Here is a 25,747-nt window from a genome sequence, read left to right as displayed (position 1 = left end):
GGGCATTTTTGCTTACTTTTTGTTGTTCTAAATAGAGATGGCTAGAAGGGCCATGCGTCATATTATATAGATTGTGTAGACATGCAGGAAATTTGTTTTAGATGCCAAAACAAATTGTGGGGAAGGACTCCAAGACCTCCCCACCAGGTTATGCCCCCCCCACTTCTAAAACCAAAGTTGTGCCCCTGCTGCTCACAGCTAATTACAGCTGTTTCCTGATTGCTGTTTCCCCTCTCTGTCACAGTGTGGTTTGTGCCATTATGGCCCAAGGCTTTGAAGGTCACTGATAATTGGCCTCTTTTATCATGTTCGTCAGGGGCCGTAAAGTGTCAGAAGTAAATCCCAGGGACCAGGGAGGAGAGGGCAGTGCGTGACATGTCACAATGTTTTGTTTTGAGGGAGATACCTCTCTTGTAGTCTCCATCACCCTGGAGTCACAGTAACTACACAGCTCACACACACACATTACTGCCTTTACATAACATAATTGGTGGTACCATTATATATATTTTTTAAACATAGTATTGCAGGGAAAGATTAATCATATTTCCCCACACAAACATGCATTACAGAAAGATGCAGTCTTGTGGCCTGGCACAGAATATGTAAGGTCTCCTCTTTGCGCTACTTCTACTTTACTAGTTCATGACCTGCAGCTCCCTCTACTGGTAGAGCTTCCTCCAGTATGATCCAGCTCAAAACAAGGACATGGAAAAATGTAGCTAGCTAGATGCACAGTTTCAATCACCGTTACACTTTGTAATTAGAATTGGCTGGTTATGGTAAAGAAACTTGATTAGGCGTGAAATCTCTTATTTAGAAACCGCTATTATCAAAATACTTAGAATAAGTAACGTACACAGCGGAGCGGCGGCAGGTGTCACAAACGGAAGAAGTCCATGTAACGTTAGCTAAAGTATCGCGTGACCGCAAAAACGAAACGAAAGTTTACCGATTTGCTTTGTTCTGTGGCTACTTGCTAAATATTGTGAATCATCTCTTTATTTACTGCATCGATTTCATAAAATGGATATAATTTGCTCGGTTTGTTTTAGTAACGTTAGATAGCTATCGGACCATCAGACTCAAATGAGTGCTTCCAGCTGGTTCGCTGGCTAGGTGCTAGCTAAATGGCTAGCTAACTTGAGAAGTTGACAGAGATGGAGGATGTAATTTCGCTCAGCTCGGGGAGCGGAGAGGACTCGGATGTTGAAGTTGTAGGTGTTTACAATGACACCGAGAACAAGGCCGAGGCAAGACCATTTATCAGAGGAGGATGGGTCAATCTGGCTGCCTACACACCGGTAAGTGTTCCCCGTGAAGTTGCAAGGGCTACCCGGAGGCTACAACAGGGGAGGTATGTTTGACACATGGCATGTGTGGAAACACAAGAGTAGGTAGTTTGCAGGCCCAAATTATGTCGTTGTTTAGAAAAATTTTGTTGGCACTGACAGTTAGTTAATTAGCTGCAAATTATAGTTAATGTAATGCAAAACTAGTTGAGGGCGGGGCGCGTGCCATACACTGTCGATACTGTTACTGTCATTGGTTGATCCACTTCACTCACTCACTAACTCCTCAGGTGCAGTTTGGGATTTACCGAAATCGTTGACCCGACCTAACTTTTCTTATAAAATTGGGAAAATTATAACTACATTTTTGTTGAAGATATTCAATGTGGTGTAGCCACTGGACCACTTGACTTGACCACGTTTACCTGGTAATAGTTTGAGAGTAGACCAAATCTTTGTACAGCTAGCTAGCTAGGAAGCTAGCCGTTATAACGACGTGACTGGTCAAGCCAGAGATAATGTTTTTGTTTTTTTAATGATATTGTCAATATTAAATAATGTCGTCTGCAGTCGATGGCATACATATTCAGCGACCTGAGATCAGTCAATGCAAATTTATGCAAACACTTAAATGTAATATACTTTATGTTGATATTACCTCATAGTAATTAGAATCTCATTCTAGTTCTGTGGTTCACCTGTCTCTTTCAGTTTGTGATTGACATTACTGGTCGGAGGTGGGCTCTAACACCACCAAGGAGGCGCAGGAGGAGGGACCCAGGTGGGCCTGTAGAAGTGGTGGACTTGAGTGACAACAACCTCTCTGATCACTCGGATCCAGGGCCGGTGAGTCCACTACCTCAGGGAGAGAAAAAGACTGAGGGACTTTCAAAACACGAAGGACCACATACCATAAGTCCAGGTTCTCTGTCCTGCTCCCCAACTGAACAAGAGTTGGAGAACAAAGCTATTTTAAAAGCAGAAGAAAGTGACATCCTTGAGTCCAATCAGAGTTCTCTCAGGGATTCTTCTTCAACTGGACCACCAGATGTCAAGAACGCTGTGAAAAGCTCAGACGCAGACAATCCAAAATGTCCTGTCAAATCACCAAGTGTGCCTAAATCTGAACCGCCTGCAGAGGAGGCAGGAGCCTCAGGGTCTTCCTCTTACCAGATAACTTGGGAGTCACAACAGTGCTCGGGTATAACTTCTCAACCACTGTGTGAAGGGAAAGAAGAGCCAGAATGCCTCAAGTCCAAGACCCAAACCTCTATAACCATTCCAAATAAAGCTCAGACAAGCTGCACTGGAAAAGTAGAAAAGCATGCATTCGAAGAGCAGGAAATAGAATCTATGTTTACAACGGACAAACCTCTTCTCGTAGAGGAAAGGGAAGAACCAGGGTCCCCACAATCACTACTTGATGCTACTCTCTCCCTCTCCCCCCAAAGCCTAGACAGCCCCTATTACGTCCCTGATGATGTAGACCCGGACCCTTTCAGGTTCTCAGAGGATTGGGGTGCACATGAAACGCAGCACAACGACACCTGTTATTCCCCTACACACATCCCCTTTGAGAGTTCTCTCTCTCCACCTCTACCTGATGATCAGACAGTGTGTCTCAACCAGAGTGACCCAGATAACTACCCCAACAGTACACACAGTCTCAAACAGGATCCAGTCTACCCCTATACCTCCCCTACCAATGGCACCGGATCAGCGCTGTTGGTGGAAATAAATCAACTTGAGGCCTTACACCGCACCAACTCCAGGCCCTGCTCTCCTTCCATAGAACCAGACCAGCAGGCTCCCCCCCTCCCTCCACAGCTAACCACTGGATCTACCTCCCCTGGCCCCTGCATGGGAGGAACTCATAGCAATAATGAGAGCCAGCCCAACCGGACCCCCAGCCCTACGTCCACAGTCATCCTAGCTGGGGAGTCCCCAGACTGGCCTGTGGATGAGACTGAGGCGGACCTGGTTATGGATAGCCCCCCGTACATGTGTAGTAGTATCCCCAGTGACCCTCCCATGTTTTTGCAGTCTGAGGACATGGATGTGGAGGCAGGGCCCAGATCTCCTGAGACCAGCCAGGCTGGTTTGGGGGCTGAGGGCTTGATGACTATTGCATGGAGGGATGGCAGTGAAGGAGAGGAGATGGGTGGAGAGAGAGGAGGTGGTGAGGATGACATGGAGGTCAGCAGAGAGGACAGGCGCTATGTGTGTCCAATCCAGCTCAGGAAACTGAGGCAGCTGATGGCTGGACCTGTTCAGGACCTGGTAAGTAGGTGAGACATGTTCCCCTCTTCTATGTGGTTTCTCTCTCTTTCTCTCATGTTGTTTCTCTCTCTCCTTCTCCAGGAGGATGAGGAAGAGGAGGACAATGGTTTCGGCGACCCGGAGCCTCTGTGCAGACAGAGCCTGAGCCTGGTGTACAGCACCATGGAGGAGAACTACCCAGAGGGTACCCTGCAGCTGCTGTCTGACCTGCTGCAGCCCCGCTTCTTCCCCCCCATCGACATCACCACCCACCTCCTCAGAGGCATCCTGCTGGACCCCCAGTGTCCCAACTTTCTCTGTCTGGAAGCTTACACTCTCCTCATGAGGACCCAGAGGCACAATCACACCGATCAGACCACTATCCCATGGGACTGGGAGCTGCTGACGTCAGTCATGGATGCTGAACAGGTAAGGAGAGTGACAGGCCTCTCTCAGCACCTGAACAATTGATTATGATTATACACCCAGTTGTTATTAGAGCAGTGAGAGAATCAACGTTTCCACAAGCATCAGGGTTACAGGGGCATTATGCTTTCACTAGGATAACCATTAAACCCCTACAACTCATCCAGAATGCCGCAGCCCGTCTGGTGTTCAACCTTCCCAAGTTCTCTCACGTCACCCCGCTCCTCCGCACACTCCACTGGCTTCCAGTTGAAGCTCGCATCTGTTACAAGACCATGGTGCTTGCCTATGGAGCTGTGAGGGGAATGGCACCTCCGTACCTTCAGGCTCTGATCAGTCCCTACACCCAAACGAGGGCATTGCGTTCATCCACCTCTGGCCTGCTGGCTCCCCTTCCTCTGCGGAAGCATAGTTCCCGCTCAGCCCAGTCAAAACTGTTCGCTGCTCTGGCACCCCAATGGTGGAACAAGCTCCCTCACGACGCCAGGACAGCGGAGTCACTCACCACCTTCCGGAGACATTTGAAACCCCACCTCTTCAAGGAATACCTGGGATAGGATAAAGTAATCCTTCTACCCCCCCAAAAAAAAATAAATAATAATAAATAAAAACAATTGTAAAGTGGTTATCCCACTGGCTATAAGGTGAATGCACCAATTTGTAAGTCGCTCTGGATAAGAGCGTCTGCTAAATGACGTAAATGTAATAACTGACCACATGCCCTTCCCCTCCATTCTCCTCTTCCTTAGAGCCGTGGTAGGAGGCTCTGCTGTGAGGTGGTGCGTATGCTGCTGCAGTACGTCGTCCAGACCATGGAGGATGACTTCCGGGTCAAACTCTCCTTCCGTGATCTCCACCATTCCATCGCCAAGGCAACCCTGTCATGTGATGTACGGTTCACCCAGGTCAGGTGAGCATTGTGTGTCCAGGAGAATGAAAAAAATATATATATTTGTCTCAATAAGTTCCTGAGAAACGAGATGGAGGTGCGTTATGTTGAGGTTTGTATGACAATGAATTAGTGTTTAATTGTTTTGTTAATCTTTTCCCTCCCTTCCATCAGAGATGTTATCAATTGGCTCTTTGCTGCTATTGTGAAATCAACAGGGGACAAAGACAACATGTCTGCTGTCATCGAGGTGAAAACACAGAAGGAAAAAGATGAACATCTAAAGTGAGTTAAAAATTACATCTGCATACAACATTCCACACCCCTTAACTCGTTGTTTTGAGACTGAAAATATAGCACCCCATCCGTCATATCAGATCAGTTTGAAGGATACAGAATAGAAACAGAGTACACACAGCCAATGTGTGTGTGTGTGTGTGTCCTCTGCCTTGTTGTGTGTCAGAATGGTGTTCCTCCTCCAGAAGATGCTGTCCTTGGCCTTGGAGGTGGATCGCTCCCCAGCTCTCAACTCCAGCAAACTCTCCGGGGAACTCTTCCACATGCTTATCAGCACTGTCTGTCTGAGACAACACAGGTCAGGGATGGAGGAAGGGAGGGGGGGTGGGTGTAGTTTGGAGGATGGAGGGGATGTTGAGATGGATGGAAGTGTCAGGAGGACTATGCTTGCTGTGTAGAGACAGACGGCATCAACGCTTCACCTCTCCTCTCTTGCCCAGGCTGCTGTTGCTGGAGACCCTGGAGAGCAGACTACTGAGGTGTAAGCTGATAGAGCACCTGCTGCACCATGCAAGTCCACAGAAGACCCCTCTGCCCATGTCTCTGAGTCTGCTGCTACACTTCCTACACAACGCCACCCTCCCACCTGACCCTACGGTGAGTACTAGCACTGCACAACACCACCCTCCCACCTGACCCTACGGTGAGTACTAGCACTGCACAACACCACCCTCCCACCTGACCCTACGGTGAGTACTAGCACTGCACAACACCACCCTCCCACCTGACCCTACGGTGAGTACTAGCACTGCACAACACCACCCTCCCACCTGACCCTACGGTGAGTACTAGCGCTAGAAACTATTTAGAATTGATGAAGGAAGTCATGTTCATTTCTATGGCATCTGAAAAACAGTACACAGACCAATTTCTTTACTCAAATATTAAGAAAAGTCAAAGGAATGTAGCAAAGGCTCAGTCCGTCTCTATTGTTCTTCAGGATGGAGCTGAGAGCTGGAAAAAGTGGGAGGAGTTGGTCCAACTACTATGGATGTTGTTGCTGAGCTACGAGGAAGTGATGAAAGGTGGGCCACTGAACGATTCACCCATCAAAACAACTTATTGAACATAGTTTACATTGGTCACAGCCTCTTAGGCTTTCCCCTTAGTTTTGTCCTCCTAACCCAGGGGTTCCAAAACTTTTTTGGCCCGCGACCCCATTTTGATATTTAAAAGAATTTGCGACCCCACCATATTAAAAAAAAAAAAAAAAAAGTGATGTAATTAACGGCCAATGTTTACTTTTATAATTGTGTCTATGACAGGCTATTACAAATCAGTCTGACAGTAGTTTTAACAGTATTTCAGTGTGAAGGAAGTATGGTTTGAAGTGACTGAAATGCAACAGAAAGGTATTAGGAAGTTCAGAAGATCATCATTGATGTTATTTTTCTCCAGTCTGATTTAGTGCCTGGTCTTGTCCACTCTGTTCTAGTGAGCCTTCTGGGCATTGTAAAGGGAAACAGAAGATACATACGTGTTCCTGAGAGTCTTATCTTTCAGTGATGGGGTCATAAATGTAAAAAAATATATATATATTTTGTTGCTTAAACCGTTCAAAAGATAGAACCACATTTGTAGGAAGAAAACAGAAACCACTCTGTTTATTACAACCGCATCTAGCGGCTACCGGAGGTTACTGACGTTACCCCGGTTCTATGAACCAAGCACGATTTTTCTCTCGCAACCCTATTTTCAAATCAGGCGACCCCTAGTTTGGGAAACCCTGTCCTAACCCATCTGCTCTTTGACCCCTTGAAACCTCTAGGTCACCTGCGCTCTGCAGTCACCGAGCGATGGGGCTACGGTCGCGCTCCGATCCAGACGGTGAATGATTCTTTGTCGCGGTTGGCGGTCCAGGAGGCTATAGAGGCCATCCTGTCCAGAGCCCAGGCTGACCTGGGCCAAGACCTGCCTCCACATGTCCACGAGTCCCTCACCTACCTGCAGGATCACCTGCTGGCCTCCTCGCATTGACGATAAGCTCAGCGCTTGGGTTCAAGCGGCCGTTGATTGATTTCTATTTATTTTTGTAATGATTGATTCATTTTTCAAATTTTCCACCAATTAATTGTTTTAAATAAATATTTATTGTTTTTTAAGTAATGGTCTTTTATCTGTGTTTGCTATGACTTAGTATTGGTGGGACCTGTGTAGACAGTCTGACTGCATCTAAGGCTCTGTTTCTTTTTCCTGCACCATATGAAGTAAGCCAGTAATTCAAGACCCATATGCTGATAGGTTGCATGGTCTCCAGTCAAGCAAAGAAACAAGTGTATGAAGAACGTAGTGTATAGCTCAGCCTACTCCTTCATTAGGGGTTGGATTACAGTGTCCATGATTTGCTCATTACAATGACCAATGAATGGTTCACCTCTTAATAAGCGCAGAGACATGTAATATCATAGCAGTTTGATTAACAGCTGTTTATTCTTGAACACCCTTGGAAGTTGCGCATGGTTCATAAATGTTCAACGTTCTGGTTCAACAGCAGATGTTGCAGTCCCATAAGTGGTGCGGTCCGTCCACGAGCCAGCCAATAGCATCAAGCGTTGTCATCACAGAAGAAAAAAAATTCCTGACAGTCGCCATGATGCTTGTTTTGTCCCTGTGATACAGCAGCGGAAACGAGTGAAGCAAGTAGACACAAAAGAGAGCACGCACACGTTCTCGCGATTTGGTATGCGTTTGCAGGTAAAAATCATCAACGCTGGCGACGAGTTTATTTGGTTGAAACCGATCCACAACTCATGATTCATATTACTACTGCATGGATATTTCTTACCTAGTCATATGAAGTCGGAAAGGTTAGAAAAATGTGGCTAGCTAGCTTTCAGCGGGGGTTTGCTAGCTAGTTAGCCATAACATAAGTGAGTTAGCTAGTTAACGTTAGCTGTTGCTCAGTCAGCCTAGTTAATGTGTTATGATCAGTTATAAAGTAAGTACGCAAACGTTAATATCTTCAGAATTAATTGGTTAGCTAACTATCATTCTCGCGAAGTTATTCGGTATTAATGGCCGTTGGCTAACTTGCTAGCTAGCCCCTAGCTAACATGCTAGGCTATTTAGCTATTGTTTTCCTGACTTGATGGCTTAAACGCGCAACTCAATTAGCTAGTTAGCCAGCCAATTTGTGTTATAGTTAGTTAGTGATGGTTGTTATTGCTTTGTGTGGCCTGGTGTGTAGCAAGCTAATTGGCTAGTTAGTTAACTGAACTGTTATGTCATGACGTGAGTATTATATAAATTCAACTTTATTGAAATCACTCGGTGCTAATCTGTAAAGCAATACATTCCTCAAGACATTGAAACTGACTTATTTCTGCAATTAGTAACTATCGCCAACCAATAATATGGCCACATCTTTCTTGAGCCTCATTTCCAGAAGTTGTCAGAAACTCTAGTGACGCCCTCTTGAAAAGTTAACAAGGATGTTCTGAATGGTCTGTGCATGTTTGTAAAGTAGCACTAGTGAACAGTCATACTTAAAAAATGTCAGTTTTGGCCAATGTATACCTCAATGTGTTTGACATGTATTTTAAAAGTAGATACTGTTCATAGTTACAAAAAAACAAAAACATTTTCTACACAGTGTTACAGCAGGAATGCCCAAAGAAAAATATGACCCGCCAGACCCCAGGCGGATGTACACCATCATGTCAACTGAGGAGGCAGCCAATGGAAAGAAGTCTTACTGGCCTGAGCTGGAAATCACTGGTGAGCATGGCAGGGGGTGGCCTGGAGGCTGTGGGGGGGTAGCTGTTCTCATATTAGGAATCAGCATGTGGGGATGGTCTAGGCCCGTTTTTCTCAACCTTTTTTGTTCAGTGATCAGCATTCTAGTCATCCTTAGAGGATAAGAGCCTCTATGTTATAGGTCTTTATTTTGGCTCGACCAGGTAGACTGAGAAGTCCAGCATGTGTGTTTACTCATGTACTTATGTCCATTGAAATTGGGTAGAAATAAACCTGTATCTGCTTTGCATGGAAAGCCATCACACAGAGAGACATGACTCACCAGTGTATGTTTATCTACCGGTCACCCCCTCCATATCTCTCTCTCTGTCTCCAGGTAATGTCAGGAGCCTGAGTCCGTCTCTGTGGACTCTGACCCACCTCACTGCCCTACACATCGCTGACAACTGTCTGTCACGCATCCCACCCGACATTGCCAAACTACACAACCTGTTGTACCTGGATCTATCGTCCAATAAGATCAGGAGCCTGCCTGCAGAGCTCGGCAACATGGTGTCTCTCAGGTGATTCGCTGGGAACCATGTTTCCCACAATTCACTTTGTTCTAAACTGGGCTTGTAACTGGTTGGTGCCTGAAAGTAACCATTGTCCCATTTTAAAAAGCCTGTTTGGCTCACAGAGGATTTACTTTTGCCTGTATTGATGACTGGTCAATGTGTTCATTGTTTATGGGAAGGTTGAGGAAGGGGCAGTATTGTCAGGGATGCTAGTCTCTGACACCTGCGTTTCCATGTGTCCGTCAACAGGGAACTGCTTTTAAATAACAACCAGTTGCGGGTTCTGCCATTCGAATTGGGGAAACTGTTTCAGTTACAAACACTGGGGTTGAAAGGTGAGTGTGGCTTATCGTCTTGGTAACCATTCTGTCCTGGAGACCCCATTGTTGATCCCGTGGCGTTTATTTGATGTCGTTCAACATTGTAATCGTCACTCCTAACAGGAAACCCACTTGCACAAGAAATCATGAGCCTGTACCAGGAGCATGATGGCACCAGGAAACTGCTCAACTACCTGCTGGACAATCTGGCAGGTTCAATCAAATGCAGTAAGTCACCCTCTCTGCCTCTCACACACCGTTTTTGATATTATAAAAAAGTACCGATGGCTAACATGACAACCCTCCTCTCCCCAGCCCCCACAGAGCAGCCCCCGTCCCGGTCGTGGATCGCACTCCAGGAGCCTGACCAGACGAGGCCTTCTGGTGAGAAACCAGCATACAGTCCCTGTACACACACACAGTAACCCAGCACTTCACACAAAACCACAATTCAATACCAGTGTAAATGAGGGAAAAAATCATTACGGTGAATAAGATGCTATATCCTATTTCTCTCTCCCTGTTCCGCCCTCTCAGCATTGTTCTCTGTAATGTGCTACAACGTGTTGTGTGATAAGTACGCCACACGCCAGCTCTATGGCTACTGCCCCTCCTGGGCCCTCAACTGGGAGTACAGGAAGAAGTCCATCATGCAGGAGATCATGAACTGCAGCGCTGACATCATCAGCCTACAGGTACATGTGTTAACCTCGACCAGGGATAAACAGCTTCTGTCCTATTGGTTTTGGTTTCTCTCTGATCAATTAATGTAACTGATTGCCCTGAGAGTGCGCACACCGGATTTCCCTGGTACATGTGTGCATTCAGTCATATTTGTCCACTTACATGTTATGGATTTTATTGATTTGTTTTCAACAGGAAGTGGAGACAGAGCAGTACTACCAGTACTTCCTGCCAGAGCTGAAGGAGCAGGGCTACGAGGGCTTCTTCAGCCCCAAGTCTCGAGCCAGAACCATGCATGAGTCAGACCGCAAACATGTTGACGGGTGCGCAGTATTCTACAGGACAGAACAGTGAGTGCAGCTGAGAGGTTCTGTCAAAAAAAAAATTCCCTTTCCACAATGCTCAATAGCTAGGTTTCCAGCCAGTTGGCGAAATATTTTCATGTGAATATTCAAAAATCTGCATAAAAACAATGCACATTTTCCTACCAGATATGTTTCCATCAAATTGACTAGTTGCTGATAAAAGGCTGTGCGTGATAACGTAGTGCACATAAAATACCTTTTGCGTTTTAAATTCCCATGCACCTATTAAAAAATGCAAGTGAAATTGGTTTCCATTGCATTTTCAACTCTGCTGATGGTTTTGTCACATGTTGGGTTATATAGCAAATGTGCCCACTCTGGTCTTGACACATGCTCTCTAGCTAACAGCTCGCTACCTACATGATGAGCTTATTATGGATAAGAGCAATAATTTTTATTTGTCAAACTGCAGCTAAGCATCGATCATCATGTCACCAGAATAACACCCTTGATATTTATTGAAAAGGAACATCAAGCTCATCACCGTGTACTTTCACCACCCTGTGAAGTTCATAACTTAATTAATCTGTAGCCTAATAAACTGCATGCTTTTCCGAGTTGTAGTGGGAGGACAACATGTCATCGCCTGACTCAAAGTTTACTTCAATATGATGGTTATCAATATTTGCGCATAAAGGGGTTTCGACTGCCATTTCTCTCATAATTAATTTTAGACACAAATATCCCACCTTGTCCAGCGTGTTTTGTCGACTTCTTGCTCTCTCCTCCCTCTCTCAGGTTCAGCGTGGTGCAGAAACATACGGTGGAGTTTAACCAGCTGGCCATGGCTAACTCTGAGGGCTCTGAGGCCATGCTCAACAGGGTCATGACCAAGGACAACATCGGGGTGGCTGTACTGCTGGAGGTCCGCAAGGAGATGATGGAGGAATCCTGTGAGTACTTATGGCCCTGTCCTATTTCTCACTCTAGCCCCTGCCCATGGCCCTGTCCTATTTCTCACCCTAGACCCTACACCTAGCATCTGCCTCTTCATCTGGTTCTTACTCCTTTGGAGTTCATAAAACTGAAAGGACTGAAAAGTGTAAGTAATATGGGGTAACAATTTTGTAACTAAATGGGGGGGGGGGGTAGTAGTGTCTTTATCCTCGATGCTTAGGAATGGTCTGTCTCCCAAACTGTTTTAAATGTGTACCCAGGGCTGGGTTAATATAGGGGCTTACCAGGGCTGAGGAGAAGAGGTAGGAAGCCCCCGTGTGTAACTGGGGGGCCCTGCCTTGATTGGGTAACTGATTAACCTCTACGGGATCGGTGTCCCGAATACGGGACGGTTGAGCTAACGTGCGCTAATGTGATTAGCATGGCTGTTGTAAGTAACAGAAAACTTTCCAGGACATAGACATGTCTTATATTGGCAGAAAGCTTCAATTCTTGTTAATCTAACAGCACTGTCCAATTTACAGTAGCTATTACAGTGAAAAAATACCATGCTATTGTTTGAGGAGAGTGCACAACAACAAACTTATCAAGGACATGGTTTGATACATTCACCTCTGAAGGTAAATAATGTACTTACATTAAGTAATCTTGCTCTGAGTTGTCATCCTGAGGGTCCCAGAGATAAAATGTTGCATAGTTTAGTTTGATAAAATCCATTTTTATATTCAAATGTAGGAACTGGGTTTTACAGTTTGAACCCTTGCGGTCTCTTGCTCCACACCCACCCGGCCATCTAGATGTGTATAAACTCTAATGATCCATCATGTATGACATTCCTGGGAGTGTGTAAACTTACATTTTGTATTACCATATCATTTTTGTATGGTCTCTATAGTTATGTACTTGAAAATGTATCAATTGACCAATTCGACACATTTGGGGAGACTTGATACGAAATGGTCCAGTATTGCAATGTTTCACAATCTGAAACTTTGCACACACACTGCTGCCTTCTAGTGGCCAAAATCTAAATTGCGCCTAAACTGCAATATTATATTGTGGCCTTCCTCTTGCATTTCAAAAATGGAACAAAAATAATGCATGTTTTTTACCAGATCTAATGTGTTTTACTTCTCCTACATTAATTTCACATTTCCACATACTTCAAAGTGTTTCCTTTCAAATGGTATCCAGAATATGCATGTCCTTGCTTCAGGTCCTGAGCTACAGGCAGTTAGATTTGGGTATATCATTTTAGTTGAAAATTGAAAAAAAGGGTTGATCCTTAAGAGGTTAATGAGAGAAATTAACTGCATAATAAAACATAATCTGGCAGTCCTTATTTGAATGGGTTTGGCCATCTATGGATTTTATTTCTATGGTTGGTTGCTTGCCTTTTACACATTTAAAAATACAACCGCGAGAACGCACAGTTTGGAAAGCAAATGCCTACTGCTGAAGAGAGAAGACTAATCTGTCTGTAAAACCAATCGAAAAAATCTCAACTCCCAATTTATTTTGCGAACAACAGCACTGTTTTTCAAAGTAGCTCATCGGCTATCACCGTGAGTAGCCTATGGCTTCTTCATTAGGTGAGTCAGTGTGCCACTGGACATTTGATTTAGTAGTCTACTGTAGCCTTATATCTTATCTCAAATAGAAATGTAACATGTAAATTGTTGGTCCCATGTTTCTTGAGCTGAAATTATAGATCCCAGAAATGTTCCATATGCACAAAAAGCTTATTTCTCTCAAATGTTGTGCACAAATGTGTATACATCCCTGTTAGTGAGCATTTCTCCATCGCCAAGATAATCCATCCACCTGACAGGTGTGGTTTATCAAGAAGCTGACTAAACAGCATGCTCATTACACAGGTGCACCTTGTGCTGGGGACAAAAGGCCACACTAAAATGTGCAGTTTTTTTCACACAACGCAATTGGCATGCTGACTGCAGGAATGTCCACCAGAGCTGTTACCAGAATTCAATGTTAATCTTTCTACCGTAAGCCGCCTCCAACGTTGTTTTAGAGAATTTGGAAGTACTTCCAACCGGCCTCAAAACCACAGACCATGTGTACTCACGCCAGACCAGGACCTCAAAATTCAGGATAGTCTGAGACCAGCCACCTGGACAGCTGATGAATACGGCGTATTTCTGTCTGTAATAAAGCCCTTTTGGGGAAAAACTCATTCTGATTGGCTGGGCCTGGCTCACAAGTGGGTGAGCCTATGGCTGCGCCCCTGCCCACCTGGAATGCATTTCAATTAACAGGTGTGCCTTCTTGAAAGTTAATTTGTGGAATGTATTTCCTCAAAGCGTTTGAGCCCATCAGTTGTGTTGTGACAAGGTAGGGGTTGTATACAGAAGATAGCCCTATTTGGTAAAAGACCAAGTCCATATTATTGCAAGAACGGCTCAAATAAGCAAAGAGAAACGACAGTCCATCATTACTTCAAGACATGAAGGTCAGTCAATATGGGAAATGTAAGAACTTTGATGGTTTTTGCGACTGCACTTGAAGAAACTATCAAGCGCTATGAGGACTGCGACAGGAATGGAAGACCCAGAGTTAACTCTGCTGCGGAGGATCAGTTCATTAGAGTTACCAGCCTCAGAAATTGCAGGCCAAATAAATGCTTCAGAGTTCAAGTAACACACATCTCAACATCAACTGTTCAGAGGAGACTGTGTGAATCAGTCTCATGGTCAAATTTCTGCAAAGAAACCACTACTAAAGGACACCAATAATAATAAGAGACTTGCTTGGGCTTTAAACACGAACAATGGAAATTAGACCTGTGGAAATGTGTCCTTTGGTCTGGAGTCCAAATTGGAGATTTTTGGTTCCAACCGCCGTGTCTTTGTGAGAGGTCTACAGTCGTGGTCAAACGTTGAGAATCACACAAGTATTGGTCTTCACAAAGTTTGCTGCTTCAGTGTTTTTAGATATTTTTGTCAGATGTTACTATGGTATACTGAAGTATAATTACAAGCATTCCATAAGTGTCAAAGGCTTTTATTGACAATTACATTAAGTTTATGCAAAGAGTCAATATTTGCAGTGTTGACCCTTCTTTTTCAAGACCTCTGCAATCCGCCTTGGCATGCTGTCAATTAACTTCTGGGCCACATCCTGACTGATGGCAGCCCATTCTTGCATAATCAATGCTTGGAGTTTGTCAGAATTTGTGGGTTTTTGTTTGTCCACCCGCCTCTTGAGGATTGACCACAAGTTCTCAATGGGATTAAGGTCTGGGGAGTTTCCTGGCCATGGACCCAAAATGTTGATGTTTTGTTCCCCGAGCCACTTAGTTGTCACTTTTGCCTTATGGCAAGGTGCTCCATCATGCTGGAAAAGGCATTGGTCGTCACTAAACTGTTCTTGGATGATTGGGAGATGTGTTGGTACCATTCTTTATTCATGGCTGTGTTCTTAGGCAAAATTGTGAGTGAGCCCACTCCCTTGGCTGAGAAGCAACCCGACACATGAATGGTCTAAGGATGCTTTACTGTTGGCATGACACAGGACTGATGGTAGCGCTCACCTTGTCTTCTCTGGACAAGCTTTTTTCCGGATGCCCCAAACAATCGGAAAGGGGATTCATCAGAGAAAATGACTTTACCCCAGTCCTCAGCAGTCCAATCCCTGTACCTTTTGCAGAATGTTTTTCCTGGAGAGATGTGGCTTCCTCGCTGCCCTTCTTGACACCAGGCCATCCTCCAAAAGTCTTCGCCTCACTGTGCGTGCAGATGCACTCACACCTGCCTGCTGCCATTCCTGAGCAAGCTCTGCACTTGTGGTGCCCCGATCCCGCAGCTGAATCAACTTTAGGAGACGGTCCTGGCGCTTGCTGGACTTTCTTGGGCGCCCTGACGCCTTCTTCACAACAATTGAACCTCTCTCCTTGAAGTTCTTGATGATCCGATAAATGGTTGATTTAGGTGCAATCTTACTAGCAGCAATATCCTTGCCTGTGAAGCCCTTTTTGTGCAAAGCAATGATGACAGCACGTGTTTCCTTGCAGGTAACCATGGTTAACAGAGGAAGAACAATGATTTCAAGCACCACCCTCCTTTTAAAGCTTCCTGTCTGTTATTCTAACTCAATCACCATGACAGAGTGATCTCCAGCCTTATCCTCGTCAACACTCTCACCTGTGTTAACGAGAGAATCACTGACATGATGGCAGCTGGTCCTTTTGTGGCAGGGCTGAAATGCAGTGGAAATGTTTTTGGGGATTAAGTTCATTTGCATGGCAAAGAGGGACTTTGCAATTAATTGCAATTCATCTGATCACTCTTCATAACATTCTGGAGTATATGCAAATTGCCATCAGTGCTCAGCTATTTTCAGGTCTCACCAGAGATGTTGGATTGGGTTCAAGTCCGGGCTCTGGCTGTGCAACTCAAGGACATTCAGAGACTTGTCCCGAAGCCACTCATGCATTGTCTTGGCTGTGTGCTTAGGGTTGTTGTTTCGCCCGAGTCTGAGGTCCTGAGCGTTCTGGAGCAGGTTTTCATCAAGGATCTCTCTGTACTTTCTCCTTTCATCTTTGCCTTGATCCTGCCTAGTCTCCCAGTCCCTGCCACTGAAAAACATCCCCACAGCATGATTCTGCCACCACCATGCTTCACCGTAGGGATGGTGCCAGGTTTCCTCCAGACGTGACACTTGGCATTCAGGCTAAAGATTTCAATCTTGGTTTCGTTAGACCAGAGAATCTTGTTTCTCATGGTCCGAGTCCTTTTTTAGGTACCTTTTGGCAAACTACAAGCGGGCTGTTGTGCCTTTTACTGAGTGGCTTCTGTCTGGCCACTCTACCATAAAGGCCTGATTGGTGGAGTGCTGTAGAGATGGTTGTCCTTCTGGAAGGTTCTTCTATCTCTACAGAGGAGCTCTGTCAAGAGTGACCATCGGGTTCTTGGTCACCTCCCTGACCAAGGCCCTTCTCCCCCGATTGCTCAGTTTGGCCGGGTGGCCAGCTCTAGGGAGAGTCTTGGTGGTTCCAAACTTCTTCCATTTAAGAATGATGGAGGCCACTGTGTTCTTGGGGACCTTCAATGCTGCAGAAATGTTTTGGTACCCTTCCCCAGATCTGTGCCTCGACACAATCCTGTCACGAAGCTCTACAGACAATTCCTTCAACCTCATGGCTTGGTTTTTGCTCTGACATGCACTGTCAACTGTGGGACCATATAGACCTTATACATGTCCATTCAATTGAATTTACCACAGGTGGACTCCCAAGTTGCAGAAACAGCTCAATGAGGATCAATGGAAACAGGATGCACCTGAGCTCAATTTTGAGTCTCATAGCAAAGTGTCTGAATAAGGTTTTTTAAATGTATTTTTTTTAAATAAATTTGCAAACATTTCAACCTGTTTTCGCTTTGTCATTATGGGGTATTGTGTGTAGATTGAGGATTTTTTTTCTCTTAAAAATAATAAGGCTGTAATGTAACAAAGTGGAAAAAGTCAAGGGGTGTGAATACTTTCCAAATTCACTATGTATATATTTTTGATTGTACAATCTGTTGCTTCATTGGCCTGGGCTATTGTTTGTTTGAATTCAAGACCAGATTGATCTGTTTGTTAGTGTCCGAGTAGCCAAAGCCCCAGGGCCCTGTGTGTTCCACAACTCCTTTTTACTTAAATCCTAGAACTTCAAAAGGGGAGCGACTGCTGCTGCACTTCTCTGGCTAGAGGTTCCCTTGGCTGTGCTCTGCCTTTAAAGTAACCCCCAAACTTCTTTCTCTCCCTCCATCTCTCCTCTCTAGCGGGGAAGTCTCTGCACGGCATGGAAAAACAGCTCCTACTGGTGGCCAACGCTCACATGCACTGGGACCCGGAGTACTCCGACGTCAAGCTGGTCCAGACCATGATGTTCCTGTCTGAGGTGAAGAACATCGTGGACAAGGCCACGCGCAGCCTCAAACTCTCCTCTGTCTCTGGGGAGACCAACAGCATCCCTCTAGTGCTTTGTGCCGACCTCAACTCTCTACCAGACTCTGGTGAGTGACTGTGGTGGAAAGGAAGCGAAAGGTATAAGCAAGCAGTGTAGTGATGGGCCCACTAGCTGCCTGGTAGGTGACGGTTACTGTGAATGAAGGAATGAATAGACACTTGACCACCATGGTTGTGTTCAGTAGGGCAATGGGGAATGAACATCTGTCTTATTGGATGTTTTAGATGGCTAATTCCCCTATATTGAACAGGACAATGTAAACCCCTACCGTCTATCCCTCCCCCCCAGGTGTGGTGGAGTATTTGAGTCAAGGTGGAGTGGACTGCACCCACAAGGACTTCAAGGAGCTGCGCTACCTCGACAGCCTCACCAACTTCAACTGCAACGGCAAGAACGGCAACTCCACATCCAATTCCAGGATCACCCACGGCTTCAAGCTGAAGAGCGCCTACGAGGACAGCCTGATGCCTTACACCAACTACACCTTTGACTTCAAGGTGAGGGAGGCGCGTGCCTACAGGCAAATCTGAGGCCTTCTGACAGTATTACAGGTTACTTTGATCTTGTCCTGATTGATCAGGAATTCCTGTTTTTCCGACATAGAAATTGACCTAACCCCCACTGTTGTCGGCGGTCTTTACTGCAACGTACACCTGCGTTGTGAAGGTTTAATCTAATCTGACATTGTGTGCAATAAAATAATAGACTGCTTTTGGCCAATAAAAATACAAAATACAACAACATTGCTGGACAATGTCTGGCAGAACATATCCTGATGAAAATGTATTCTGTAAATCACATTCCATGGAGGTTGGTGCATGTTGTCTTTCAATTGCATCATCTCTGTAGCCTACTCAGTCTCCCCTGCCGGCCTGTTTTGAGGTCAAACTTGCAACATTGAATCCACTGGTACCGGCCCGCACCAGTGAGGTTGACAGACACGGCTGTATGCCTGCAGGGAGAAGTGTTCCGGTATTTTATGACGTTGTACAGAAATGTCATATCAGTCCATTAAGGAAGAGTATAATTTATCTTTCTCTTTTCCTTTAATCGAATGCCTGCGGGTGCGTTCAGAAAGGAAATAGTTTGCTAATGATGGTTTAGTATGAAGATGTGTAGAAACTGCTTCTCCAATAAAAATCCCCGATCACACTTGTAGGCGATGTCATGGCGATGTTGGCTAGCTAAATTCATGCGCAGTAACACGTCATCGTGTCTAATGGTCATCTCGGGCAGAGCTGCACATGTGCAGGCCATCAAATCAAAGGCACTCCTTCCGTATAAAGGTGTTTTGACGAATGGTAATGCGTCAGTTTGTCACTTTCACAAGGTTGGACAAATAACATGTTCAACTAAAGACATTGGCTCCAAATGGACAACCTAAGGAATACTTTTTCAGCTCATTGACTGGTCTGTCGAGTCGCAAGCGTTCCCGGAAGTATTGCGCTGTTGGCCCGCTGGGTTTAGAAACTCTGTGCTGACATACTAAGGTTAGCAAACAGTCTGAGATGGTAGTGTGCGGTGAACGTGAGTCTGTTTGGGGTCTAAACTGCCAGTACAAATCATGTTGGACATGTAGGCTTTCTGTTACATGTAGTAGGAGTAGCAGTTTGTCCTTTGGATTATTGATTATCATTCCTGCTTGTATAGATCAATATTTATTGCAGTCACTACCAGGCCTCCTGTAGCTCAGTTGGTAGAGCATGGTGCTTGCAATGCCAGGGTTGTGGGTTCGATTCCCACGGGGGGCCAGAATGAAAAATGTATGCACTCACTAACTGTAAGTCGCTCTGGATAAGAATGTCTGCTAAATGACTAAAATGTAATGTTATCTGGGCACTCCTAAAACAGCATTAGTCACATGATTGGATTTATTTGGGTTTCTGTTAGATATGGCCAGTAAATCTCTATGGTGTCTGACAATTGACTGGCACACATTTTCCCTAAAGGAAATGCTGCTCCTCACTCATCCCCCTCTTCTCTGTCTCCTCAGGGTGTGATTGACTACATCTTCTACTCCAAGCCTCAGCTCAACGTGTTGGGCATCCTGGGTCCACTGGACTCCAACTGGCTCCATGAGAACAATATCAGCGGCTGTCCGCACCCCCACATCCCCTCTGACCACTTCTCCCTGTTCACCCAGCTGGAGCTGCTGCTGCCCAGCACCCTGCCCCATGGGCAGGTCAACAACCAGGTCAACGGCATCCACCTGCCTGGAGGCCGCAGGTAGTGGTGAGGCACCACCAGGGTGCGCTGTGATCTGGTCTTCAGCCTCTCCCCTCATCTTCAATCTGAGGGAGGAAGACAACAGGCACCATCCTGTAAAATAAGAATCAGCCATACAGTGAGGTCTGGCCGACAGGGATTTCTGTTATTATAGATATATATTTTTATTTTCCTCATTGTCGTTTTGATTTTGATAATGCTAAAGTAAATCCTGTCTGTCCATTATATTATCTTGTGTTTTGGATCCCCCTCCCCTGTCATTCTTACCCATAATGCTTTTGTAACTCTTTAACAGATAGAAAGGATGGTAGCATCCAATATCACAATGTCCCCTTGGCCCATTATAGATATTTTGAGATTTACTTTTAGCAATACCACCAGACTCTTGTTGTCTTTGACATGACCTGTGCAGTCTTGAACGATGACACAAGAAAAACCCTGTATCACTTGAGAGCTGGACACACTTAATGATGCAAGGAGAGAAAGGACACCACTTCTAAAGCTCCCAGCTGATGGTCTGTCCTATACCAATCTCAAACCAGCAAAAACGGCATTAGACCGGTCTGTCTGACTCACCCTACCAGCCAAGGCTCGGGGTGGTCCTTCGCTTTTCTCTCTCCCCTGGGCTCAATGTGATGGTGCTTAGATATCTATGGTAGATATCTACCATATAGCATCCCGTAGGAGAGAGTAGCGCTCCTCCTCTGTGCTACAGGGCCCATCTCTGTGGGTCCAAGACTGTGGTGCTCACCTGGTGCTACCAGTCCACTGCGTTGACTAATAGAACTGTCTGTTGTCTCCCTGTCCAAGTGGTGCAATTGAAACCAACCCCACTGGTGCATTAAGACTGCCACTGCTGAGGTTTTTAGACGTATTGTTATCCTTTAGGACTACTGCAACCACCAAATACACTTGTCTGGACCCACGTGTGGCAAGCTTAGCTCTAGGCTTGCCGGTCAGGCATAGTGCTAGAAACATCTGGGTTCTCTGGACTGAAACCAAATGTAATTATTTTTAGTTGCATAACATGTTAGTGGCCATCCCCTTTTGCACACTGTTACCTCCTGTATGCGTACGCGACAGTCGTGAACTTTGTCTTGTTAATGACTTCATTTGGACCAGTTACCACCTTTCGTAATAGGGAATGGGGTTTTGGCTGAGGGGCAAGGCAATATGTGGGGGGGGGGGAATTTTTCAACTTTATTTTTTCACATAGTTTGATGCTTTTTAAGCAGAGGGTTTACAGGAATTTAAACCAGCAATCCTCTCACAGTCTGACACACACATCTTGTAGCACTGTCTCTTGAGGCCAGTAGTGACTTCCCCCAGCCATAAATTCCGTACTCTACAGCAGTGTTTTTTTTTTCACAAGTGTTTGTACAGAATATAAATGTAGATTCAGTCTTTACATGATTGTATATGAGCCACTAAAGACCTGTTTTCTGGCGGTTTTTGTACTTCGAGTAAATTATGATCCAATTTGAGGAAAAGACAGGATTGTATTGTAAACTATGACTAAATTTTTATCCAGGAAATGTTAAGATGAATTCAAATTACCAGCTTGTACAAAAGACGTGAGGGGTTGTTCCGTGCGTTCGCTGCCGCTACTTAGCACTCCCGCCCTAGGTTAACTGTCAATATTGATTGTTTTCCTACTGTCGTTCATGATTGAGACCATGTTGCTCAGATTGTAAATAGATCTACTGACTGACTAAACCTCCTGATGCTTCTCACCCATTCTATTAACAAGCCAGCCTGCCACCAACCCAACCTACCATTCATCCATTCACAGTTCAGGCCAAAGTAAGACCAGGGTCCGTATCCACAAAGCCTCATAGTAGGAGTGCTGATCTAGGATCTGTCCATATATTATTCATTTCGATCTATAAGGCAAAACTGATCCTAGATCAGCCCTCTTGCACTGAGATACTTTGTGGATGCCGGCCCAGGTCTCCAAAAACACCTTATTCCCTTCAGTGCACTGCTTTTGACCAGTCCTATGTGGCTCTGGGCAAGAGTGCATTACATGGGAATTAAGGTGTCATTTCAGAGTTATCCTAAGTGATTATTTACATTTTTACATTTTAGTCATTTAGCACCTCAACTATCCCATAATTCCAGTGTTGTACAACCGCAACATTGTGCCTCACCATTGCAGGTTGTCGTCTTGCACTATTTACAGTCGGTGAACGCCGGAGCAACCTCTTCTGTTTATTTTTAAATACTGTCGAGACATTTGTGAAAATTTTATGTCCTTTTGGTTTGTTATGTTTGGGATTTTCTTTTTTGTATGAGCTGTGTTATGATGTGTGTATATACCTCCTTGGTGAGCGATCTAGTAATCAGGTATGGAATATTTGTTGAGATTGAGTTTTTTTTTTGGGGGGGGGGGGTAAACTAAGACCTCTTGTAAACCCCCTCAGTTCCATAATGTTTTGCACCCTCCTTGTACTCTAGCCCTGAGCCTCTCTCTTGACCCTGCCCCGGCCTCCACCGCTGATCTGAATTCTGAATCTACAAAAGCATGTTCCCCTATAAACCCCCCCCAGCCCCATGTCTTACCCCCTAAACACAACAGTCAAGTGTATTACTTTAGTCCTGTCTTTTTAACCCCTCTACTGAAGCCTCTGTATGGTTCCATCCACCCTGATACCATCTGTAGGGCAGCCTGTGAGGTGGCCCACACAGACAGACATGTTGCTATTATCTATCCCTGTTTTGTTACCGCCGGGACCAAAACATGAAATATGTCAATGGTGGGTGACTGTTGCAACTGTTTTTTTAACAGGAAATGTAATGATGCACACTTATGATAGTTTCCCCTTCTATCCCACAATTATTTGTCAATGAAATAAAATATGATCGCCTTTTAAAGTAAATTTGATACTTAAGCCACCGTGCTAAAGTTAGAATTTTATGTATTTTTACAGAGGGGAAAAGGTTGAAATAGGAAATATAAATGTGTCCTTGTTTAAAAGCTTTTTTCTGTCCCTACTTCCCCCCTTGATATGTTGTTTTATTTGTTTTGAACAGAAACCAATGTGTCTGGTTTGATACCCCTGAATTGCTGATAGTATTGTAGTAGATTTAAAGACTTAGCTTTTTTGTAAAGTGTGAATAAAATATGTATCATGTTTCCTTTCTAAAATGTTGAATTGTGTTTTTAATGTGTATATTCTACGATTGCTACATTGTTTTCACTTTTACTCATTGCTTTTCCATACCTCATCCAACCTCCAACAACCAAATTATTCTCTTTTTGGTAGATTTCTTTTTTTTTGGACAAATACTGTAGACTTGGTCGACTTTGAGTCGCTCTAAAACTGGATTCAGAATGCTTATTGAAGGAAAAATTCCTAAGAGTAATATACCTTTCCAAATGTGAATATTGAGAAAAAAATATTCCCCCGCTTCTTTTTTGGGATTGTCGCTTAGGCTATTGTCTTAGACCAGGGTAGCCTTTCTTGTCTTACTAGCCGATGATTCAGTTGTAGACCGCACTATTGTTGACTGGTGTGAAACGAGTGTAAAACTAAGCTAAAGACGTTGTGCTGGTAGATGGACTGGTCCTGTGATGAGAGTACTATTTGGTCCAGCTCACTGTGTTCTTGTTTCACAGTGGTTAAACGTAGTAGTTCGCCAAGCCTCCTAACCCTCACTTAGTGAACTCCCAGCATTGGTTTCTATGACTGGAGAAAGGAGGGGGAAGAACACAGCTTGATGTCTCCATGAGCTTTGGTTAGTTAGTGATCACTCTAGAACGCTGTACTGTTTTTACTGTTGGCTTCTTGGTGTTGTATAGGACTCTGACTGTGCTTCCTGTCTAGGTGTTTTTACTGTTTGCTTCTAGGTGTTGTATAGGACTCTTACTGTGCTTCCTGTCTAGGTGCACACCAAAGCTGCTTTCCCTGTCAAATGTAAAGCACCCTATTTAACCTTCTATACAGTACATCCAAATACCACTGGCATGACTTGTAGGGCTGTAAGGAAAGGAAGTACTTCCCTTAAACAACATGACCGTTGCATTTGTCCATGTCAAAATGAGTTTGGCTTTCAATAGTCCTAATTTCAGACAGGTCATTTCCATTTCCCAGAAAGTTGGCAATAATACCCCAGAAAGTCATTAAGAAAATGTTTTATTTGGGAACGTACCTAATACCTTTTTGTCACCCATTTTTCAACTACTTTTCCTGTTAAACCGAGGGCAATTTCCGCTGATTCCTTCCACCTCACTAACCAGCACCCCATTCCAGTATTTTCTCTCTCCATCTTGTATATTTATGCTTCACCCTCCTCCCTGCCGATAGTGGTGGTAGTTTGATGGTCAGGATTGTCAATCCGTAGCTAGCAGAGTAGTACATACACTGTACATACACACTGGACCAACTACTTGTTTACCATTCATGGAATACCAGCAAAAAACACTGGCACAATGTTCAAAGAATGTTCAAAAGAGATAATAAAATCAAGGCAGCTGTTTTTAAACAACACATTTAAGCGACTGAATGGTAAACAAGGTTTTTTTCTGTATTCTTTACCGTTCTTTGTTTGACTGTCTTTGGACTATTTTCTGTTTAACACATTTGGCTTGTTTTCTTTGCTCCTACCTACCTATGTATTTTCCTACTTCTGGTTGAAAATAAATTCTAACACTGTTTGAATCTGTTTCCCTCTGATTCTTTGCAGTGGATCTTACATAATATTGTTCCCTGATGTATTATATCTATCTACCGGTTTTATTATTCAATAGGTAGAAGACTGACTCCAGTGACAGAAGATTGTTGCAGCCTGATGTCCCAAGTGGGTTGAAGACCACTAAGCAGATATTATTTTTATGACCACAAGGTGGCGCTTTAAGATCACCAAAACACAGTTGTACTGAGAGTTGTAAAAGGATGATGTGGGTTGAACACAGACCTGTTGTACATTTACATGCTGTAGGGGTATTCAGTGAACATATACTGTATAACGTATGTACTGCAGTACAATCCAACATACTGAGTCACAGGGTGGCTTCTGGGATGAAAAGGGACATTTCTGCTGAGGTAGGGCAGGTGTTTACCCTTAAAATGAGTCTTGGTTAGGGTCGAACAACCATAGACACCTTAGAGTCAGAAACAGACGGTGGGGTGAGCTCACCTTGCATCCAGAACTAACACTGATGATGAGGTGCTTATTGATTAGAGGAATTTAGAGCCACACACGCACACTGAGCCTCAGGATCTGTGAAACACACAGCTCTTGTAGCCAAAGAGCCAGAAGGATAGCCAGCCTACCTTCCTGGCACTATAGGAGGTGTTAAGACAGGAAATTAGGAGGGAAATGCTTTCCCCAACATCATAGGTACAATATGTACAGGTTCTTACTCTATACTGTTCATCTGGTGAAAAGTGCAATACAGTCATGTCTGGTGTATACTGAGCCTGTCTAGTTTATTGAGCTCCGGTGTATTCTTTAAAGGCCAAATGCAGCCGCTTGTATCTCAATATCAAATCATTTCTGGGTAACAGTTAAGAACCTTACTGTGATTGTTTTAACTTACAATTTTTATAAATTTGAAATAAATAAAAATAGCTTCTTAGCAATGGGAGTGGTCTGAGTGGGGAGGGGAAAACCATCTGTAATTGGCAGATAGGTTTGGAACTGTTTTCTTATTGGCCTATTAACTAATTTACTGCATGGTGATGTCACCATGGAAGGCCAAAACTCCATCCCACCAAAACAGGCTGAAATTTCAGGCAGTCTTTTCAAACAGCTCTTACACTAAAAGGGAGTTATCATACTTTTCACAATTTCACAGTATTATTCCAACCTCAGAGTAGAAATATATATAAAACACAGGAAAATCATGTTTTTGACTGCACTGGG

General features: G+C 44.4%; 2 protein-coding genes across 2 annotated transcripts; both read left to right on the top strand.

Moving 5' to 3' along the window:
* Positions 1 to 696: 696 nt before the first annotated feature.
* simc1 (SUMO interacting motifs containing 1) lies at positions 697 to 7,550 on the top strand. Its single transcript, XM_041894768.2, has 9 exons — positions 697 to 1,304; positions 2,004 to 3,572; positions 3,654 to 3,980; positions 4,727 to 4,887; positions 5,041 to 5,151; positions 5,330 to 5,461; positions 5,604 to 5,760; positions 6,104 to 6,188; positions 6,932 to 7,550. Exons 1-9 carry the CDS (start codon positions 1,161 to 1,163, stop codon positions 7,138 to 7,140), a joined length of 2,895 nt encoding a protein of 964 aa, XP_041750702.1. The 5' UTR covers positions 697 to 1,160; the 3' UTR covers positions 7,141 to 7,550.
* Positions 7,551 to 7,724: 174 nt separating this feature from the next.
* Positions 7,725 to 24,540, top strand: LOC121579842 (CCR4-NOT transcription complex subunit 6). Its single transcript, XM_041894769.2, has 12 exons — positions 7,725 to 7,857; positions 8,756 to 8,880; positions 9,236 to 9,422; positions 9,666 to 9,751; positions 9,860 to 9,964; positions 10,052 to 10,120; positions 10,274 to 10,431; positions 10,616 to 10,770; positions 11,524 to 11,678; positions 17,466 to 17,699; positions 17,942 to 18,150; positions 19,647 to 24,540. The coding sequence occupies exons 2-12, from the start codon at positions 8,769 to 8,771 to the stop codon at positions 19,881 to 19,883; spliced, it is 1,707 nt and encodes a 568-aa protein (XP_041750703.1). The 5' UTR covers positions 7,725 to 7,857; positions 8,756 to 8,768; the 3' UTR covers positions 19,884 to 24,540.
* The last annotated feature ends 1,207 nt before the right edge of the window (positions 24,541 to 25,747 follow it).

This window comes from Coregonus clupeaformis, chromosome 2, assembly GCF_020615455.1.
Source record: "Coregonus clupeaformis isolate EN_2021a chromosome 2, ASM2061545v1, whole genome shotgun sequence".
NCBI lineage: Eukaryota > Metazoa > Chordata > Actinopteri > Salmoniformes > Salmonidae > Coregonus > Coregonus clupeaformis.
Note: the sequence above shows the minus strand (reverse complement) of the source record. Positions and strands in the feature narration are given on the sequence as shown.

Coding starts and splice junctions, on each gene's coding strand:
- simc1 (XM_041894768.2), top strand. CDS start 1,161: ATGGAGGATGTAATTTCGCTCAGCTCGGGGAGCGGAGAGGACTCGGAT. Junction 5,152..5,329: donor GAAAAAGATGAACATCTAAA/GTGAGTTAAAAA, acceptor GTTGTGTGTCAG/AATGGTGTTCCTCCTCCAGA. Junction 6,189..6,931: donor CTACGAGGAAGTGATGAAAG/GTGGGCCACTGA, acceptor TGAAACCTCTAG/GTCACCTGCGCTCTGCAGTC.
- LOC121579842 (XM_041894769.2), top strand. CDS start 8,769: ATGCCCAAAGAAAAATATGACCCGCCAGACCCCAGGCGGATGTACACC. Junction 17,700..17,941: donor CAACTCTCTACCAGACTCTG/GTGAGTGACTGT, acceptor CCTCCCCCCCAG/GTGTGGTGGAGTATTTGAGT. Junction 18,151..19,646: donor ACTACACCTTTGACTTCAAG/GTGAGGGAGGCG, acceptor CTGTCTCCTCAG/GGTGTGATTGACTACATCTT.